We start from the raw sequence: 22,004 nt of genomic DNA, 5'->3' as shown, positions 1-22,004 counted from the left end.
AGGGGATTTATGAAGCCAGCAGCCCATCCAACGATTAGCAGACAATTTTCTACCGGTCACGGTTCGAAAACCATTATTTACCGGGCCACACCATTGGCAATCTCGAGGGCAAACGAGGTACAAACGCACTAAAAGTGCTCGAAAGTAATGGGGGCCACCACCGAACGGCTTGACTCCATTATTTACGCCAATTAGCGTGAGTTCGGTTGCGGAAATTCGCGACCATTTCCAACCATGGACCCTCCTGCCCTCACCACCTTAAGGGGGATTAAATTAATGGGTTTTTGAAATGGTTCACCGATGGTCTGTAAATTCAACCTCCCTGGTCACCGGATTGGCCGACACACCAACGATACAAACAATAAACTTGCCAGAGCAGGTGCCGGTATGGTACCGGAATCAATTTTATTTCCGAATAAGAAAGTCAACCCTATCATCAGCTATTGGGGTTCGTTTGTTAGATGGACATAGCACCGTATCACGTGCTGCTGCGCTGCCTGGATGCATTCAAATGCAGTTGATGATGCGCTGACATAGGGAACTGCACATCGGTGTGTGGTGAACAGTTGATTGATGCTGACAAAGAAACTGGAGAGAGACCGCAGCAGGGGGGTTTGTCACAAGGTCAGGGTCTCACGTTGGATCGGAATCATTTTTTTAAGCAGAGCACAGTTAAATAGTATTAAACCGTTAGCGGACAAAACCTATCCGAAATTAAAATATGCGTAACATTTTATACTATACTTGTGAAAAATTTCCTTATTTCAAATAATTGTCATGTACGTTTCGTTCATATTAAAAAAAATCTTTCTGATTAAAAATATATTGAAATCGTTGAATATAGAAATATATATGACAAATACTAGAGAAAAAATAGAAAAAAACAGAAACATTCTCAAATATGTAATTCTCAAAGAAACGCAAAGAATCTATTATTCAGATCAAAGCTAACATTATTCTAGCCAACCACCACAAAACAAACGCCCATCATGCATTGTGCAACCGAAGCGTTGTGAGGTTTCCTCGATCCTTCCCGCTGATAAAAGCGAAACAAACGCAAGGGCAATTTTGCAATTTGATAGCCACTTGAAGCCATTCATCGAAGCACATCATCTATGTCAAAGAGCAGTTGTTTGTCGTACGAAGAAAGCCAACCACTGGTACACCGCCTCAGGGACGGTGGTGTATTATATTGAAATCACACGTCTCGCAAATTGGTGTTATATTACTGCTCGGTGCCGTTGTCGGTCCAGACATGGGACGGACGAGGAGAACGAGAGAGATTTAAATGAATCCTTTTGAGCCTTAACTAAGCGTGCTATCCATACGACTTACATAGCACTGGAACTGAAACGCAATATCACTTACGACCAACGTGCCCCCCGTTTTAAGCGGCGTCTCTATAACGACTGCATTGATGCAAATGCCGCACCTTTAATCGAGTCTACGAACACAAACGAAGTTCCGATTGTTTGTGTGCTCCCGATGATATCATCGGGTTGAAATGTAAAGCAACTGCCACCTTACCGTCACGCTTTGCCTCTCTGCTCTTGTATACACGCCCGTCCACTAACACTAGCCTGTCAATGAAGCTCTGATTTATTTCCAATCGAATGGTTGTGCTTCGAGCGAGTAAATCAGTATTGCACCGCAATCGGCACACCCACCTACCCTCACGATCCGTGAGAGACACCTTCACCCTCCCCGCTCTGGCATTGGTTGATGAATATTAAAAATTTAAATTTCCATTACCAGGTCCAGCAGCAAACACCTTCGGGACGGGAGGTTCGCGGCCACAGGATGGTGCCCTCGGATGTGAACGTAGACGAGCAGTGTGGGTGAGAAGAAAACCCCTTCACCGTGCAGCGCCGTCTGCTGGGCTGTGAATCTGGTTAAGTCAAGTGCCGCTAGACATTGCTGTCAAGAGTGCATTCCTTCATCGATTCGAAGCGGGTAGCTGTAGCCGGGCCGGCGTCGATGACAGCAGTTTGACAGGATGCAGAAACATTAATTAAGGGCTTTGAATTTGAATTTCTTTCACTGCCACTGTAGTCTGACACTTTGGTGAAGGAGGAGAATGTTTACAATTGCAGGATGGAATTGATGAAGACGTTGAGCAATTATGCGAGGAAGTGTTAAGGAAAACGCAAAGTTTCTCTTCGTCAGTGTGAACATTGAAGACGGGTTCTCAATCGTTGCGAGCCAAGCGCTAATTTAACTTTTAAGGTTTGAAGCTGTAACAAGTCGACTATTCAAAAAGTGAGGTCCATCATGTCATATCTACACAGGCAAAACGAACATGCAGAAACCAAAATTAGACACATTCTTGCTTTGAAAAAGGCCATTTCATATTTATTGATGGACCTTATTTGGATGTAGAGCTCGTGAAATGCACTTTTTAACTCGTTATAATTGACTGTTACACCTTGGCATCGTCCTAACGTTTATTATTGCATAAAACTAACCTGGATGGAAATACATGTACTGAAAAATCACTGTAATCAGCCATAGACTTCACTTACCTGCAACGAAAAATAGAATAAAAATATCATTATTAATACTAAAATGTTTCAATTTATAGTAAAAGATGTTTTTTTACTGCAAAGCAAAAACCACACGCACTGCATAATGTAATTTATATTACCTTTTTTTTCTTACTGTAACTAAGTAACAAATTGTGCTATAGAGCAAAACAAAAAAGCAACCGAACAGCAACACATATTCATAAGCTTCCGAGAGTGCACATAAATTGTCTGAGTTTCCCAATAAAACATAAGTGACTGCTCGTAAAGAAAATGAAACTTCAATGCCCCTGCAGCTAAATGGAAGGACTTTGGTGCGATAGTAGAGGAAAAAAACAACAACAAGCATAGATGCTCCTTTATGGCATATCACCCAATTGATCTCGTACAGTAGGCCCTCATGATATTTATTTCACCCCAGAATGTCACTAATGTCGTATTTGACGTAAGCGCAATTCCCATCGCAAAGAAGTTTGTTGGAACTGTGCCTGTGTGTTTATAAAGAATGCTACCAAATTGCAATATCTTCGTTACTCTGCTGCTTTTTCTTTGCTAGTTAATCTTAACCGGAAGTTTTGTTGCGTTTTGCTTCCCACTATCATCGATTTATGTCCAGCGATAAACGGTTTAACGATTACGCGTCCTCTACCATTGCCACTGCGGCGAAGTGGACCCGAAGAAGCGCCACACGCAACCATACAAACTGATCCGTGGTAAAAATTAATTGTCCTCAGTTTTACGATGAATATTCACGAGCCGGGAGAGGCTTATCACATTTCATTCGGGAAACCATTCAAGTTGTATTAGCGCGCGGGAACGGGGCACCAAATGGAACCAAATAGAATATTGCACCCTCCAGAACAAGTAAGTAAGCTATACCCGTCGTCTTAATTTTCGATCAACTCAAGTGGTTTTGAATGAAAGCGTATCTTTCCTGTGATGAAAACGTTGGCTGTTATGCAACCCCATCCCGAGAAGTGAGTCTCATCCCGAGAAGCCGGGAGCGAAATCGAATCTGAAGTTTTTATCCGGCCGGAAACAAAACAACAGAAGAGGGTAAGACGCATCCAACTTGCCTGCTGAAGCGTTGATAACAAACACAAACGCTTGCCTCGAGAGTTGAGTAGAATATTTCAATTATGTTGCTGTCGAAAAGTTTGCACGAGATGCCGCCAACTATAGCGGATACCGGATAGCTGTCACCTGTTCCCCCGTCGGTGGCTGCTGCTGTGCTGCAAGCAACTCCCTCGAATGAAAAGATTGCCGCGAGCCGGATGGTGCACGAATGATTTCTGATTATTTCTTTGTCTGAAGCCGTTGCTGCTCGCATCGCAAGAAAGTAAGCAAGAGCCCTCGGACTCCACTCGGACGAAAGTTCTTCACGAAATGGTCTTTTGTTCAAGGGCACTTGCAGCGAATTGGAATTATGATAAATGTACATCCCTCCCCAAGATGGGCGATGAGCCGGAAACGAAGATTCCCGTGTGCAAGGATCAAACAGGGCAAACTAACTGGCAGAGGGTGTTGTAGAGGTGAGGAGCAAACTGTGTACGGAAACTGCCCGCGGCTTGCCATTTCGGTTTGGAAGATTATGAGACAGCTCCTGAAACGTCAGTTCTTGGACAAAAAGCGACACGTTGGTGAAGTGTAATGCGGGAAAGGAAACGGAAAACACGAAAACAAAGCGGAATTGAGGAAAAATTATCACCGACGGCTGATTGACTTGGAGGGCTCTTTCGAGTGTGAAATGTTTGTGTCTTGGCAGCGAACAATTGGTGCTTCGGTTTTGCCTGTGGACCCAACCGAGGTCCGATAGCAATGCAAATGATGATCGGAAATGATGAACTTTTTGCCACGGCACCAGACTTTGATCGATGGTTGGTGAAGGAAATCGAACGTCATTATTAAATGTCACGGTACTAATAGGGGAGTTTCAATCATCTGAAGATAAGAATAGAGAAAATGTAACATATTGAGAGGCTTGAACCAGTGATTTCTTTTGTAACTGCTTTTTAGTTTAGTACCGTAGTGCGATCCCATGGTTCAGTCGGTAATTCGTACGAATTAATAACATGCTCGTTACGGGTTCAAGCCTCATATGAACTGTCCCCCGTAGCAAGGATTGACTATTCGGCTGCCTGGTACTAAAAAGTCTCGATTTGCCTGCATCGGCTGGCATAACCGCGACGGTCGTTACGTCAAATAGAACAAGCAGATTAGACAGTTTAACCACATACGCACCAAATAATATATAAAGAATAATTTGTATACCATTATATACCTGTCTTTTTCAATCAAATTTTGCATATGCCAATAAATTACTGTCATTTGCTATAATTGCTCATAATGTAATACAAAAAAAAACCAGTTCAAGAAATGAATTCACTAATGCTTCCTAGATATGGCTTCCCAAGACTGAACAAATAAATTGATACTAATAAATAAATAATACAGAGGTTTGTTGTAAAAAAACAGTTTAGGTTGGAAAATGTATAAATTAATCAAAAATTTAGTTAGTTATTTTTTTAATCTTTAATATTCAGAAACATTCTTGCGTTTTTATTGAGTTAGAATATCTCAAAAGAATGTCCAAGAAGCGTTGCTGTAATAATTCATCCATCCAGTCCTGTGTGTCGCACGGAAACATTATAATTAAGCACTGCATACATACGCATCGACCCCGGACCAAGCAGCACGATCGTGTAACTTGGCGATGAAAACTTCATTTTATAACACCGTTTCACGGAGAATTTCAACAAGCTATGCGAGTCTCCGCGCCACCACCAGGAAGCTGACAAACGCGGACGAGCATAAATTAATACTTGAGCCGTCACATCCGTCCCCAAAGAGTGGTACTTTGGCGAGCGGGAAAACTTTACTTCTTCTTACTGTACCTGTGTACGCGCCAGGCATGTTATTCTCATCAGTTTCCACGTTCCATCGGTACCACCTGCACATCGAACGGGCCCGGCCAACGGGTGTTGTGGTTGTGGAAGATTTTGCAAAACTTTCTTACTCTTCATTTATGATCCTTCGGGTTTCGGGCGACCCGTAGTGTGTGCTTTTTTCCCGAGTGTGCTTGCTTTGCCTAAGAGCATCTTTAGCAGCATGGGTGAATGCTGGGAGGGAGGGTAAAAATTTAATTTTATCATGTTTTATGTAAATTTTACAATGACACCATTTTTACACCATCCTGTGATGCTACGGAGCAGAAAAGGAAGATGAATGTTTGCGATGCTAGTGGAGGTAGAACATGAAAGCCGAATCGATCAGTTGTTATGAATTTTCTTATGACAAAAAGGTCCTTCGAAAAGAAAATTAATTTCAAAATGTGGCACTTGCATTCCCAATTAGAAATACTAACCACATGAGTCGCGTTAAGACTTAATATCTTTACCCATCTTAAGAACGACGAAACCGTGTGAACTGTACAAGTAATAAATATGATCTAATTTTGAATAGGAAAATCATAAGAACTTTTTATAAACCAAAATGAATCTTCGACAGCTAACCATCATTTTTTATTTACCTTATTATGTTATGTGTCAAACCCCCTCTCAAATCGCAATGCCTTCCTTTAATCAGAATGAACAATTCACCAACAGATTGACGCTAAGTTGTTACAGCATGCCTAACCAGAGCCAGCAGTAAATGTTCCACCATCCTTGGGAACGATTTACTGAGCCGATTATATACACCCAGCACGAAACAGAGCTCCTGCGAGCGGGAATACAGATAAGATACCTCTGCCAGGAACAACACCCCCGAAAACACCATCCTCTGTGCACACATTTACAAGCTTTGCTAGGGAAAAAGCTTACCCTCGCCGCCAGCTTTCTTCGGGAAGGAATCGCGGGGAATAATTAAATATCAGAACTTTATGAATTCGCACAAGTGTTGCTTGACGATGAGCCGCCGCGCGTCTTGTGTTTTCGAGAGAGCGTGCAAGATAGCGTTAATTGCAGGTTAAGTGAGCAACTGTAACGTCCCCCCGGCCGACGAACAACTCCCGGTTCGTAGCTTCAGGTCTCATTCGCATGGTCTCTGTAACCGTGTGCCACGCGCTGTAGGTGTAGGTTGTACAAACGTAATTAAAATAATATGATCGTGTACATGAGTCGAAAACGATAACTGGTGGTGAAACTCGGAAATGTTGGTACGATTTGGCGAAAGGCGTTGTTTGAGAAAAAGCTTCCCTTCTACACCACCGTTGGCCATCACTTCATTGCCAACGCTTCCATAAGAAGTGCGGGTGAGCTAAGCTGAAGTTAATTAGGACGGGATTTGTCTACTCACCGGAATGATAAGATAATGTGAAACAAATTCTAAATAATGTCGATTTCCTGCCAGAGGATGCGGGGTGAAAAGTTTCGAAAGTGCTCCTTAGGGAACGATTTTTCATTCTTCAATTTAAAGCGCTTTAGGAGTGGGAAGGATTAATGCCGTGTTTAAAGAGAGCAGGCGTGCTTTAAATTGCCTTTAAACTGAACTCTGTCGAATAACACCCGATCGAGCAGAAAAATAAGCACTAAACCTCGCTCGACTAGCGTGTATCGATTGGGCGATCCGAAACAACACAGAGAATCGGTCCTCCTTGTAGCGGCGATTCGAACGTAAAAACGATCATTTGATTTGTTGCACAATATTGCACCATTTGCCCGAGTGTCGTTGAGGTTGAAGCTGCATCGAGTACAACAAAAACCAATGTGTGTGTGTGTGTGTTTTACGGTGACTGATTCGAGACAAACAGTGCCGGTTGATGTGTTCGACATTCTTCGACCTTTTGGTCCAATAGCTTGTAGTGCAGTGTTGTGTTTCTGCATGCGTGCTGCCGACCGTATAGTCAGAAGAAATGAAAGTCTTTAGTAACACACAACAATACATCCTTCTGCTTTGCTGTTCTGACCCTAGCGCCCCATCTTGCTCCGAAGATGGATCGAGCGATGGGGGCCTTTTGGCTTTTACTTCTGACTGCCAGTCCGCCCCCAAAGGGGATTTGTCTCCCTGGTTGCGATTTGCGGTCACAGGCTGCGAGTGTCGAATCGCTTACAAAAGTCACCCATTCGTAAAGCTTGTTTGTTTATTGGGTTTCCATTTTCATCGAACACGGAGGTTCCCGGTGGATAGTTTCCCCGTCGCTGCGGGAAAGCAGCTTACGAACAGACTGCTTACTGCACGAACAGACACACACAGAACTGTACCCCCGAGCTGTTGGAGGAGCTCAGTGTCGAATTTGTTTCCGTCTCGTCCGCTGCTTCGTCTCTCGATCTATTGAAGTAGCGCTTCCGGGTGTCAATAACGGAAAAAAGGAATCCTGGATTGTTATTTATTTGACATTTGTAAGACATGGTAAAATGCATCCCGAAATTTATCCCACCCTTGTGTGAGAGTTTTGCGGGATTCGTCGTTCCTTCTGTGTTGTTCGATGCGTAATCGGATCCTCTGTCAATGCCATGTTTTGAGGACGGCCACCCGTAAAAGGTGTTAGTTTATTACTGTTTATTGTGCTGAGCGATTGGCAGAAGATTACATTTGGCTTCCGGGGGCGTTTGATCCGACGATTGATTGTTTCATCAATGATACTGTTATGATACTTATCGCGCATGATTGTTTTCCCGTTGTTGTTGACAATGCCATTGAGGATGAGAGTAAACATACAGAAAGCTAATTAGCTACTGGTATGCAGTTGTAAGGCCCGTTATTCATGTTAGATTTTTAATTGTTTGTAAAACAAATCTACGATTCAATGAGCTGCAATTTTTTTTTGTTGCAACAGCACAAAACGAGAAATAAAACGCAAAGATAAGCGAGGAGGCTCACTGTGGTGTGTGGCACAGCCATACAAAATTCAATGAAAACCTATTCGAATGGAAATGATAGGATTGAGGAAGGTTTTTATCAGGATTGAAATAACCGTCAACCACATCATGGTGCAATAAATCAAACGCAACCGAGTCAGTGAACATTATGTATACCATTTGTGCATGATTTTGTAACGAACAAACACACTTATAAAAACATACCTGTCGATAATAATGGTATGATTTTAATACGCCAAACGAAATGCTGGGTACCTCCAGTTTCATAAATAACAATCAACAGTAAATACTGTTTGCGTCTACCATTAAAGAAAACATTTAAAATCAAATCAGAATTATCTCTTAATAGATGTGATTTACCGAAGACATTCGATTAGACTGAACGCACGCATGATCGACGGAACAGTATCCTTGGCACGACAGACACAGCAAAGGTGATCATTATCTTAAACATAATGATATTCCTTTCCGACAAGGCATCTGTTCACCGAGAGCACCATGCTGCTGTAGAATTTGCTCAAAAGTCATAACATTCATGTGAAATTACCCAGATGAAAATGTTTCTTAGGTATCGTCCTTTTAGCCAATGTTGGACGTGAGGAACATTCTCTTCTCCAGAAGAGATACAGTGCCGCGTACCGGATGTTATCGTCTTAGCAGCATACGTAATAATTTTCCACAGCATGTTGCTTGTAGTCTGTAGTTTATTGTTATGGCCATTGGAAACGGAGGATTCCGTCGCAACTGGGCAAGCAAAGAAGATGCAAACGTATCCCTCTCAACCGCATAAGCGAGCGGTGTTCGTACGGCTGCTTGAATTCAGAACAAAAACGAAAAACACACTAAGACATAGTGCAACAGAGCACAACAAAATCGACGCGTAAAAAGTGTGCGTGAGCGGAAAACCCTCCGTTCTCCTCGGCATTTGCGATGTCCTCTGCGTACCCGTCAGCGTTGCGCATGCTCCTGCTTTTCTTCGACCAATACACATAGGGAAGGGGAACACAAAATCTTCAACAACCGTGCTTCAGAACACCCGGCAGGGAAATGTTTTTAGATCTACGGTGGAGTGTTGTGTAGGACGCTTACGAGGCAGGAAGTGATTGTACGATGAAAAATGCTTTCTCTCAGTACAACGTTCGACTTCACAAAGACAACCGTATTTTGTGCAACGTGAAACAACGCATGGCGGAAGGGTAAGAACCCTTCAGGTGAATATCCTTGAGTTCATGGATGTACGTGAACCGTGAAAACTTGGGTGGGAGGGAGTTTGTGAGGTAGGAGCGATGCCGAAGGTTCACCGGGGAGAAGATTGATCGAAGCTTCATTCATAAGTTCGCCTCGAGAGCTCTCGGAGAGCGTAGCGTGGTTGTTGAATCGCTTCTGCTTCATTTTAAAACAGACTCATTACTCTCTTTCTCACACTCTTTCTCTCTCGCACACACACACTGTGAGAATTTTCCCGGCAAGGATAATTGTGAGATAAAACGTACTTGAAAGTGAGAGCACACCAAACTGTTTCCGCATTGTTTCGACCACCTAGGTGGAGCTTTGTAGTAGAGTACGTGCAGGCGTATACTCAGCGCAACACAACGTACACTCACGCGTCATTCTACCGGTATGGTTCGTTTTTCATGGTCACATGATAATGACACCGACGACACGTCGATGATTGTACGCTTGTGTTCGTGATGATTCGGGAATATCTATAAGGCTCGTTTTGCTACCAAAATAAAGTACAAAAAATGATATTTTTGTCACTTCCACACAACCATTCATGCAGAAACATTATAATAAAGTTTTCGGCTCGCTTCCGGACAACGTGGGCTGCATTTTGGTACCAAATGCCAGTCCACCATTACGCTTGAGCATCCTTTTAATACCAACGGCCTGTGTCTGGGATGCCGCGGACGTGACGAACCGTTTTCCGTCTCCGTGGTACCACCCAGCCACGACTGGGTAGAAAAATTATGCAGACACTCTTCTTTTCGGCCATCCAACCCAAACACACTAGTTGAAAGTTTTACCGCAACGGCAGACAGTGCAGCAACGATTTAACCGTAGCTCACATTATGCGGGAATGCGAGTGGCGCTGTCTAGTTGGGAGGACCAGTGCACTGTATCCTTTAAGGAAGCAGCCGAATGTTACTAGGATTATCGACAAAGGAAGCTATGCATGGCACACGGAACGTGGAACGATAATGAGCCAGACGCCGCGGCAGTTTTTGCTACAGTCCTCTGCACCCGAGCGTGTGCTGCACTACATTCGGAAGGTCGTGAACGCTGCTCGAATGATGGAACACCCCCAAACGATACCCATGGGGACGGAAAAGTTTTTGGCGTGATTTTTATACCACTTTTTTGCTGGTGTATTTTTTTTTTTCGCTCTTGAATTGAACACGGCGTTTGCTCTGCTTCTCTTGTGCCGTCGTGGCAGCTCACACACGTCTACACGAAGTTTCTCATGGCCATCGACCCGACACCCGAGCGAGGTCGAGGAAATAATTTAATTCATTCGACTTTGAAATAATACCTCACGGCCACAGTCGGTGGTTGGATAGCAAGGCGGGACGGAAAAGGATTCCAAGTGAGAGAGTGGAGGTTAATGCTAAAGTAGCCTCGCTTCGTCGAGGGCAAAGCGAAGCTTAGCTGCTGGTCATTAATGCAAAGAATTTATGCAAATGCTACTACGGGGCTCTGCATTTTGGCAAAATGGGAGCTTAAACGGCGACGGATGACAGAGTGCCGGAGGAGATGGAGAAAAAAAACTCGCTTTGGGAAAACTTTTACGTGCTCAAGCAAATGTTAACGGATTTTAAAAGCTTTCGTTAAAAATATCCGTACCGAACCTCAACTAAAAAAGGTGCTACCGGAATGTTTGCGGATGTAGCAACTTTTGTAGACAATCCCAATTTAAAAAAAAATTATTCAACAAGACTGGGAGTAGTGTAAAAGTGACAGAAACAGCAAACAAACAGACGTATAAGTGAGTGTGAACAGTTTGTCGACCATATGCGAGCTCTATTAACCCAAACGTTTCTTGTGGTTTTCCATTTCGCCATTAAAGAAGATAATAATTTCAACTATGGAATGGAAAACAGAACTGAATTTTAACAATCGTTGATTTGTTCATTTCCACAAATCGTGTTTTTGTGTGCGCACGTGAAAGAAAGGCGACACAAAGCTTGGAAGCTCTTTCCACCTATATATCACATCGAGCTTCATTGAAAGCACACAACTTTGCAGTAGCTGGATCGTGTGATAAGGCACTTTCTGCTTGTGAAGGTGAACTTTGCATTGGTGGGATTTTTATGTAATTTATGTGTGCGATGACGGTGGAAGGCTAAAAAGCGTACCAAGGTTTTAAACATTTTATGAGTTTCAATTAGGGACAAAAGGGTGCGAGAACAGCACTTTTAAGCTGATTAATTAACTGATAGCGGACCAAGTTTGTGGCGGTACCGGAATGTCCAACCCGAACCGTTTCGGTTATTTTTGTCCCCAACTGCTGTTGGGCACCCTTTGGCTTTACGTGGTACGTTGGTTGAAATATTTTTCCAACCACTAACACAAATAAAAAGGACACCAAACGAAAAACTTGCTACACGCTTTCTGTGGGTGTTGCGTGATTCGGCAGGTGACAAATTGAATTTAATCCTTCCCGGGTGAGCTGTTCGCCCCACAACCATCGACGACCACGTGCAGTAGAATTATTCTGTGTAAATGATTTCAATGGTTGGACTCACTGCTGGGAGTCCTGCAGTGTGTTTAGTGTCCGACAGTGCTGAGATAAATATTTGTTTGCCTTGGCCGTGGATTAACGGTGCGATCATGTTGACCTTGTTGGTTTATGAATTACACAAACTAAATCCAAGAATGTTAATTAAATGAAATGCGAAAGTTATACTCTTATTTAGAGCATGTCATGAATAAGAAAGATTTATGACGTATTCTTAGCAGAGAACTTTTGAATATTAAATGTGTATGGGATTTCCTATTTCTAATCTAAAATAAAGCAGTTCACCTCAAAGAACCTGTCGCGACGGACGAAGCTGGGACTATATAGTACCTATATAGTACCAGTGCTCACATACGCCTCTGAGACATGGACACTGTCCAAATCTGACGAAACTCTCTTAGCCGCGTTCGAGAGGAAGATGCTCAGAAGGATACTTGGCCCCGTATGTGTGGAAGGACAATGGAGGAGCCGCTATAATGACGAGCTATACGAGATGTACGGCGACCTCACTGTCGTACAGCGTATTAAGCTCGCCAGGCTCCGGTGGGCTGGCCATGTTGTACGCATGGAAACGGACGACCCAGCCCGTAAAGTCTTTTTAGGCCGTCCACAAGGACAGAGGAGGCGTGGTAGGCCCAAATTGAGGTGGCAAGATGGCGTGGAGGCGTCCGCCATTAAGGCCGGGATAACGGACTGGCAGACGAAGGCGCGAGACCGTGAGCGGTTTCGGACACTCCTGAGGCAGGCCAAGACCGCAAAGCGGTTGTAGCGCCGGATAAGTAAGTAAGTAAGTAAGTAATCTAAAATACAAAGAATTATAACTGGGGCGGGTCCTGATGAACAGTCGCCAACTCGCACGACTTAACATCATGTCCGTCGTAGGGTCGTGGGTTCAAGCCGCATGTGTACCGAGCGCTCGTAGCAAGGACTGATAATATTAAATGATATTATGATGATATTAAAAAGTCTTAAAAGCCTGTATAGCCGGCAAGACCGACCAGGTCATTACGCCAAATATAAGATGAATTATAAAAATCATTGGTTTTTAAATAGGGCTTACTTAAATTTCGGTGAATTTATTACTTTGTATTTTTTTAATGCATCAAATAAGCAATAAAGGAACAAATGTTCCTAACAAAAAGGAACAAATAGTATATGATCCATGGGGTAAATCGAAAGATGCACCAGCAATTACAATGTCAAGTGGATTTTTTTCCTTTCCGGACTATTCACAGGTAGCAAAGAATAACTATCCACGTAGCAAGGAACAACACGTAGAAAGCTTGTAAAAACCGGGCAGGCCAAAAAGGTCGATATGGCAAAGAAGAAGAAATAACATAACTAGGACAATGGCTAGGTGTATTTTAGTCTGCCGGAAATCTCTGCAACACAGACGGTTGTCGACAAGGAGTATATTATTACATAGGCGCTTGTGTGGTTCTATTGACGCCTCGTTAATTCTATAACAGTACACACATTTTGCTCCTAATAGGTTGGCTGATAAGTCCCCGGTCTTAGTTTGTGAGACAGAGCGTCTTTTGTCAAGCAACTTTTGTTATTTTGTTGTTCCACCAAGACAACGCACCGTGCCACAAGTCATTGAGAACGATGGCAAAAATTCATGAATTGGGCTTCGAATTGCTTCCCCACCCACCGTATTCTACAGATCTGGCCTCCAGCGACTTTTTGTTCTCAGACCTCAAAAGGATGCTCGCAGGGAAAAAAATTGGCTGCAATGAAGAGGTGGTCGCCGAAACTGAGGCCTATTTTGAGGCAAAACCGAAGGAGTACTACCAAAATGGTATCAAAAAATTGGAAGGTCGTTATAATCGTTGTACCGCTCTTAAAGGGAACTATGTTGAATAATAAAAACGAATTTTGACAAAAAATGTGTTTTTCTTTGTTAGACCGGGGACTTATCAGCCAACCTGTTAGTATACCGTTAAGGCTAAGGCCACTTCAAAGGGACAAATTTAGGTCAACTGATTTTGAAGGTAGCACTGCCGGGTTCGTCCAAACTTGACCAGAATGTTGTATTATTTATTTGGCTTCTTTTTGGTGTGGTTTTTTATGGTTCTAGGTAATCTATTTTGTTCAGGCAAGTAAGAGATACAAACATTTAATATTTGGGCAACATAAGATGCAACAACTTTAAGTGATAAATAAATAAATACAAAAAAAAAATAACTAAGTAATCACATAAGTAACAAATAATGAGAAAAATATCACAATACTGAGCATACATCACATAAGAATATAATATAACACAAATTAATCATTTAAGTAATTATTATGATTTTGTGTGTCAAAAGAAAAATACACCAAATGTAACCAGAAACGTGAAATTTCGAGCAATCGTAAACGCACTAGGCCAATTATTCAAAAATGCATACCTCTTAGCACATATTCAGCACCATCTTTTCTCAAGGGTTAAGTGCTCTCAGTATAATGCATGACAAAGCGTGATTGCATAGATACCAATTCCAAGAACATGTAGACAGCCAAAAAAATACTTTTCACGCATAGTTACCATACGCTAAACAAACAGCAATTTAGTGAATTGCTACTGAACGTACTGTGCACTACACACGGGCTTCTAAAAGAAAGACTGATTCGTGCTTTTTTGCGGAGGCATAGTCACACACTTTGCAAATCAGGAAAAAGGGATTTCCTAGAAATGCCGTTTGCCCAAATATTCACCAACTCCAGCGTACAAACTTAGATTAGTGTAAGGACCTCCCTCCTGAATTCCCATATCCTGCTTCCGCGTTCGAACTTCCACCCCGCTCCCACCGTTTTATTGAATCTGTTTTAAAACACAGCAACTTTTATGCCTTTTTATTCGCGCTTTTGCAGCGGCGGACCAGCTTCCGTCCGTCGTAAATCATTGCATATTGTTTGAAGAACGATCGACACGGTTCACTTTTCCCGAGAAAAACGGCACGAAAAATCAAACCATATTCGTTACGTTGAAAACAGCAGTCAACAAAAAAAAAAAAGGAAAAGCGCCCGAAATGCTAAACAAACTTTGAAGGTTTTCGCTCTCCGTAGGGATTTTTGCCTTTGCCTTGCAGAACCGGGAGGCTGGCTTTTGTTTTTTTCCGGGTGGTGCGTGTGCTCCCGGACCGAACCGGAAATGAGCACCAGCAAAGTTCGGGTTCTTCCCAGCGCCTACCACAATCCACGAGCATCCCTATGGCCTATCCCTTTGTGGACGGGTGAGGAAACGGGGTGGAAAAACAAATTTCCATCCGTTCATGCCTCGATAAAGCTTCAATGCCGTCCGTGCCGGCATTATGCGTAGTGTTCGTTTATTATATGCCCTCGAAGGGAGGGAGGATATGGTAGTGAACGGAATTGAAAAAAGTCCATTCTCCAACCAGGAGGACTTTAAAACAGATAACGGCAGTGCAACAAAAACTCTAACACTAAAACAAAAACTGTGCTCTTCAAAATTTAGAACGCTGACCGGAGCTGCTGTCTCGTTGACTGCCTGTTGGTTGGTTAGGACGATTGAGTGGCCATTTTGGTATGGTTTTTTTCGGTGATGGACACATACACGACGTACCAACCATTGCGTAAAAGACCTCTTTTGCATCCAGCAACCTTTCACTCTTTGGTGGCATCCCTTTTTTGATGGATGGAAAATGATATGCTTCAGCATGTTTTCGGATGTGGTTCATCTGCATTCAAATACACAAACCCCCACAACCCTCTGTCAAGGGTTGTCCGGGTCCGCTTGGGATGCCACCCTTACGTCAAGTAACCGCAGACAGATTTGGCACCTTTCCTGAGGTCGGAAGCACCCAACCAGCTAGCAGAGTCCAGTAGCACGGGGCAGGAAATTGCAGGAAACTGTCGGCTGCCCCTGCTGATGTATGTATCCTTTTGTCTGGGTCAGCACTCGGTGGCTGTGTGAGTAAATCAATTTGCATTCTTTATCAATGCTACCGGCCGAGGAGACTGCACCGGGGGCGGTTCGTGTTCTCTCTTATCGAACGAATGCAAACCCGTGCAGAAAGGACCCCTTCACATTGCTAGTAGTGGAGCAAATGGAGCCCAAAGGGGACAGGATGTAAGGCCGGAATGAAATTCACACACATAATAATGAATATTGATGCAGTAGTCGTCCGTACGAAGCCGCAGTGCTCCCCTAAGGCCGTTGCTAGAATAGGTTGGTGTTGAAATTGAAAATGTGCAATCGTGAAGGTAGAAAAGGGCAGTTTGGATGGGAGATGAATTTCACTTTCAATGTTGACATAGTGGCTATGTGTCCGAATTGAATAAAATCGCAAACTACCGCTTAACTGCAACATTTAAGATAGCAAGCTTTATATGCAAAGAAGAGTAGATATTTCATCATTTCGTGCTAAAGAAGAACAGTTTAACCAAGATACTAGAAACTGCATAAATGTTAACACTTATACATACAATACATTTCTCTAATTTAACACCTTTGCCTGCCGATCAATTTCTGTGCCTGATTACAAGTGGTGTGAAAGCACAATAATCAACATCTTTCCACGCACTCAGACACGCGTTGTGACGCTTGCAGCACAGGAAGCAAGCGGAACACTCGCCACGTGCTCGAGAGCTGTCAAGCCTCATGGGCGCAGACCCCCTCAACTGCAACGCAACATCAAATCTGCAACTCATAACGACGACCAATGAACTCCGGCGGAGACTGGAAAACGGAATACTCCAAGCCACGGAAAACACAGACCGCGGTTGACACCACCCCTTTTTCTGCTCCCTACCGCTTTGCTCCGTTCCGCGTTATGGCAATTTGCAGATTGAAGTACATACAAGTACAAGCAGGCGTATATTACGGCGACAAATCGTGCCAATGAAATTGTCTCCCTCGTAAAAGGGATCAGTTTTTTCGCTGCTGCTTTCTGTCCAGCACGAATCTCCCCCTTACTCTCCATGTGTGTAATGACGGGCTCATTGCAACATTGCGCTGAAGAGTATGTGTGTGAATGATGATAGCAGTGGTTTCGGCATTCGTTTCAAACGCGTAATGATCAAAGGGCGTCTCGTTGGCGTCTGACACGGTCCCAACCCACGCTTCCTCTACTACCCCTCAAACGTGTTTGATTTATGGTGCACTATTCCCTCTCAGAGTGGAATGGAGTATTGCCAGGATCTGTGATTCACGTACCAGAGGCCGTAAAGAAAAATTCAAAAACAACAATATAGTTGCATAGTCTAAAACTGAAACTGCTCTACGGTGAAATAATAACACATTTTTGGTTAAGCGATTTTTCATAATTTATGTTATGTCCATAGAAATAGTTGAGGGTTTCATTCAAATATTTAACGAAAAGGTGTTCAATTTTCGCCAACTTTATGAGTGATGCTATCATAATAACGCTTAATAATTCTAAGATATTCCAATGAAAAACATTTAACAGTTTTGTTTGTGAAGGAATTTTGTATAATAAATTAACATTGAAAAGTAAATTTTGGAATTAAAGTATTTTCAAATTTATGTTTGTTAGCAATTAGTTTAGTTTTTTGCAAGTATTTTATACGGTATATTTCCAATTTTATTTGTTACATTTAATTTTCAAGATTCTTGAACACATCAAAGTTAACCAAAAAACATAGTTAATAAATATTGAAAATATATGGTCATAAATTTATTTAAAATTGTTTATGACGTTTTTCCCATTTGACAAATATTTTCATCCATTGTGCTATAACAAACGGTACAGCTCCCTGCAACCCAATAGCTTGATATTGCAATACGCTCTGATTAGGCACCGTGACAACAGTCATTAGGGACAGCTATCTTCTGGCCACTGACAGAACGAACAGAACCCCACTTCAATGGTTGATATCCATAAAACGATAGAAAAGAAGTTCAGACATCCTGCATCTGACACTTTCAGCACCTTTCCAGCGCACGTGCCCGTTAGCATGGGGATTAAGAGTCGCACAGCCAAAAAAAAGTTACCTAATTCATGTTCTGTAACAAAAACCATCAATTATAAAACCGATCATGTGTCCAATGTGACCGCGTTGGTTTAATTTCAGGGTAAAAACCTTTCAACCCAGACCGTACGATAAACGGAGAAATTGTAGCAATCGTAGGTCCTTTTAATGGGTATTTTGTGGCGAGTTTTTCTTAATGGCAAGCTGCTGTGCCGTAGACGTTATAATGGTTGAAATTGTTATGAGTTCAGCTGACAAAAAGTGACTCAAAAAATTCCACTTTTTGCCGTATGGTAAAATCAGAATGCAGACTTATTGATTATGCTACGTGCTTCCTTCAGATATCCCTCTGGAGAGTGAAAGCATTCCAGTTTTTTGCCATCATTGCTGGCAATAGCTGGTACAATGGCCGATGCAATTGCAACCAGACGGTGGCGAGAAAATTGCCAAAAGTGGCAAAACATAGTAATTCCACACACCCACCGCCTTACGCCACTTACCATCACATATCCTGCAGCGGACGATTATGCTGTGCCGGCTGCCAAATAACCAAACTCCCTAATGATAACGTTAGCTAATTTCTTTCTCACACGAAAGTGCCTCCCAAATGGCGGGGGGAAGAAACAAGCACCCCAGCACAATGGGAGTTTTGTTACGATCCGAATTTTCGTTTTCCAGTTTACGACCAGTTCCGAACGGAGACAGTATGTGTGCTCGATATGGAACACACCGGGCGTCGAACTTCCCGATGATAGCTTTCCCGTGCAATCGAACGGTAAATTGATGTCTAACTTTAATGGGAGTGTCATTGCTTTGCTGGGGTGGACCGAAAGTTTTTCCCCGCTTACCGAAACAAGACACACATAGGGAAAACAACACTGCTAGAAAAAGCACATTTTCCACACTTTCCACAACACTTGCCAGCAGGGACAACAATAAACCGAATATATCCCAGAGAAATGCATCTATCTGCCAGCTTCTACCGACCAAAACTAAACTGCATCATCCCATTAGAGCAGCGTGTGTACGTGTACGTGTCCATCTAAACGTCCAGAGCTGGCGATATATTGCCCTTCAGGTTCCGCTTTTGTTGGGGTTTGAATGGCGCCCCAAAAATGATTGTTGTTCGAGTTGCAATTCGGGCGTGTTACGTGTCGGTTGAGTGTTCGGTTGACCGTGTGAAACGCATCTTCAATCCTATCGGAAAACGGTACAAGAGGTAGATAAACGACACTGGTAGCGACACAGGATGATAAATTGATCCGGGAACAACGAGAGAGCTCACGAAAAACTTAAACTGCATCCAGTAGACCGACCAGCAGACGGGGTAGTGATTTGTAGTAAAGTGTTTAGAGAAGTTGTCGAGAAGTATACGAGAACACCGATGGGATGGTTACGAAGATGTACGGACTACAAAATGTTTCAGAACAAGCGGGTGGTTGGGGTTTGAGTTGTTCTGAGCAGTGATTGTTTGGTATTTATTATGGATGAAAGTACTACTTACTCTGTTTTTAGTCCATTATGTATTGATTCTGCTTTCGCCATCGCTAACGCCGGCCAGTTCTGGAGGGGGCAGAAACAATCGTCGTGAAAAGTGTCACAGGACGACTTCTGCAAGCAGAATAACTGTTGGCGCGTGGGTCAACCAAGAAGGGTGGTGTCCTGGAAAGGGAATTATGGAAAGATTGTTTATTTAACAATGAAAGAACATGACGAAACACATACAAAATCGTAAATGTTCGGAATCAACTTGGCAATACTGTATGTCTTAGTTAAGCCAACCTATTTGAAAGTCTTCGAAGTTGATTATTTGTGTCTTACACTATACAATAATAAACAATAAACACTACGTTTAAAATAGCCAAACTCGGCTTAATGTCGCTGTTTAAAGTGGCTGCCATAAAGGAGATTTATAAAGGAGAGAAAGGTTAAGTAACGTTTGGCAGTTTGTCACATATATCTCCTTTCTAGACACTTGCAATCGTAACACTGAAACTGTAGCAACTTACGTATCCAAAAAGCACGTATCCAAATTCGTCAATCAATTTGGCCCCAGTGAACCACCGGCAACATTTCGATTGCACTAACCGTCAGCTTCCACTGGAAGCTCGAATTTTGTGGTATTTTTGGCCCGTTTTACGAGAACTGTACCATGAAGATGACAGACAGGGAGAAGCAACGGTATAATACGATCCTTATGTGTTTCCGTTGTGGCACACATGTTGCTGCCTCCCAAAATTGTAGTCTCTTTTCACGCTGAATTTCCATATTTCACAGGAACCGGGAGTGTGCATAGCAATTGAACCAAATTTCTGGTCCCTGGCTTTCAGATAACGCAATTCCATTTTCCGAACGGTTCCTCCCGGGGGTAAAGGCGTACATGTGGAAGTGAGTGAGTGTATGAGTGTATGTGTGTGTACACATTTTTACATCAAATTGTCAACGAAACAAGCATCCCGTTGAATAAAGTTGATTGCTTTCGCTCGTTTCGCGGATGCTTCGGGGTAATCGATGCGTCGCTGCTGCTTTTCAATTTATTTGAACTGATTTTCACGACCTTGGAAAGATGGTGTGAGGTAAAATTGCTGTCAGTTTTTTTAAGATGCATGTAGAATCAGTCAGGGTTTACTACGCATTTACGAGTAATTTTAATTAATATTATGTGAACTTTTTTTATTTTATTCATTAAAATCAAAGCTAAAAATTAATTCAAATAATAAAGATGAATTTCTAAATTCCATTACGATAGTTATCTGTGTCGTTAATCTTTACTCTTAACAAAGGGGGACAAGTCTTGACTTGTCTTCACATCACAACAAAAACGGAATAGACTCGCTACACTCCCTTGAACGTAATGCAAGATGCCAGTAGCGGACTAACCTTCGCACTGAACGGAGAGCAAGATTATCTTGATGCAAAAACAGAATGATCTCTTTTCATTCTTTTGCACTTTCACAGGCACGTTGTCGGGAGTCAAAGTCTGCCTATTTTACTGCTTCCTCTTGACTACCTCGTTTAAACATCTAACGAAGGGTTAACAGATGCTGGGATGCGCACTGCTATGTCATGATGCGGGCAGATAGGTGATCGTTTGTTGTTTTTGTCTTCAAGTCACATACGTATACGTGCACATAGCGCGTACACGTGTGTTTGTGTGCTAGCTCGAAGCAATAGATTAAACAAAGCGCAGCTGTGTATCATTGGATTGTGCTCCATTAAATGTAAAGCTACATCTTGGCTTACTTCCACCGGAGCGATCCGATGTCGTTAGTTTAATCGGATAAACTGTCGGCTTGGGTTGCAGATTGAAAAGAGCAAAACGGGAGCGCTAAAAAACTACACACTTGAGGGAAAGTATTTACTCTGAGATATTTACAAAAAAACCCTCTCCCAGAGATTTTGCCTCACGTACCAGGATCGTACGAGATCTTGCCTGCGATGCCTGTTGGGCATGTGCTATCTTGGGTAGAGAGGGTGTACCGCACTGGAAATGGTGGTGATAGGTAGGTTGATCACGAAGCCTAGATAAGAACTAGCAGCACAAACGACAGCCTGAAGAGGATGGAAGAAAATTAAATTTTGTTGAGAGTGATGTGCCCGCTAGGAACAAAATGTAGACAAGTACTACAAACAATCTTCTTCCTGTGAATAACACTAGATAAGATCGTAAAAAGTTTCAAGGGCGCGACTTAATTATCCTACTTAAATTAAAGAAAACTGTTTTACCCAATCCTATCGAAAATAACAATGAAATTATTCAATTTTACTGTTGTTTTATTGACATGTTGAGCTATAAATTATTTGTTAAGCAGCCTAATCAAAAAACAAAAATATGTGCTGTATCTGTTTTACAACTGCATTTTAATATTTAATCAAACAATATATCACATGTGCAACATTTAAAATCAATGAGACATCTTAAATGAAATTACAGAATATCTCGTTCAGCTATAACTCATAACTCATAAGTGTTTGTCTGCTTAGCTC

General features: G+C 42.5%; 1 protein-coding gene across 7 annotated transcripts in view; it reads right to left on the bottom strand.

The window, feature by feature from the left end:
* The window catches only part of LOC120902875 (mucin-5AC), a 159,138-nt gene that overhangs the window by 81,847 nt on the left and 55,287 nt on the right, over positions 1-22,004 (bottom strand). For all 7 annotated transcript variants that reach the window (XM_040311940.1, XM_040311938.1, XM_040311944.1 and 4 more), the window contains exon 3: positions 19,522-19,679. In XM_040311940.1, the coding sequence (XP_040167874.1) occupies positions 19,522-19,562 (41 nt within the window). In that variant the 5' untranslated portion in view covers positions 19,563-19,679. The remainder of the gene's footprint in view (positions 1-19,521; positions 19,680-22,004) is intronic.

This window comes from Anopheles arabiensis, chromosome 3 (genome assembly GCF_016920715.1).
Source record: "Anopheles arabiensis isolate DONGOLA chromosome 3, AaraD3, whole genome shotgun sequence".
Taxonomy (NCBI): domain Eukaryota; kingdom Metazoa; phylum Arthropoda; class Insecta; order Diptera; family Culicidae; genus Anopheles; species Anopheles arabiensis.
This window is presented reverse-complemented; position numbering and strand designations above follow the sequence as displayed.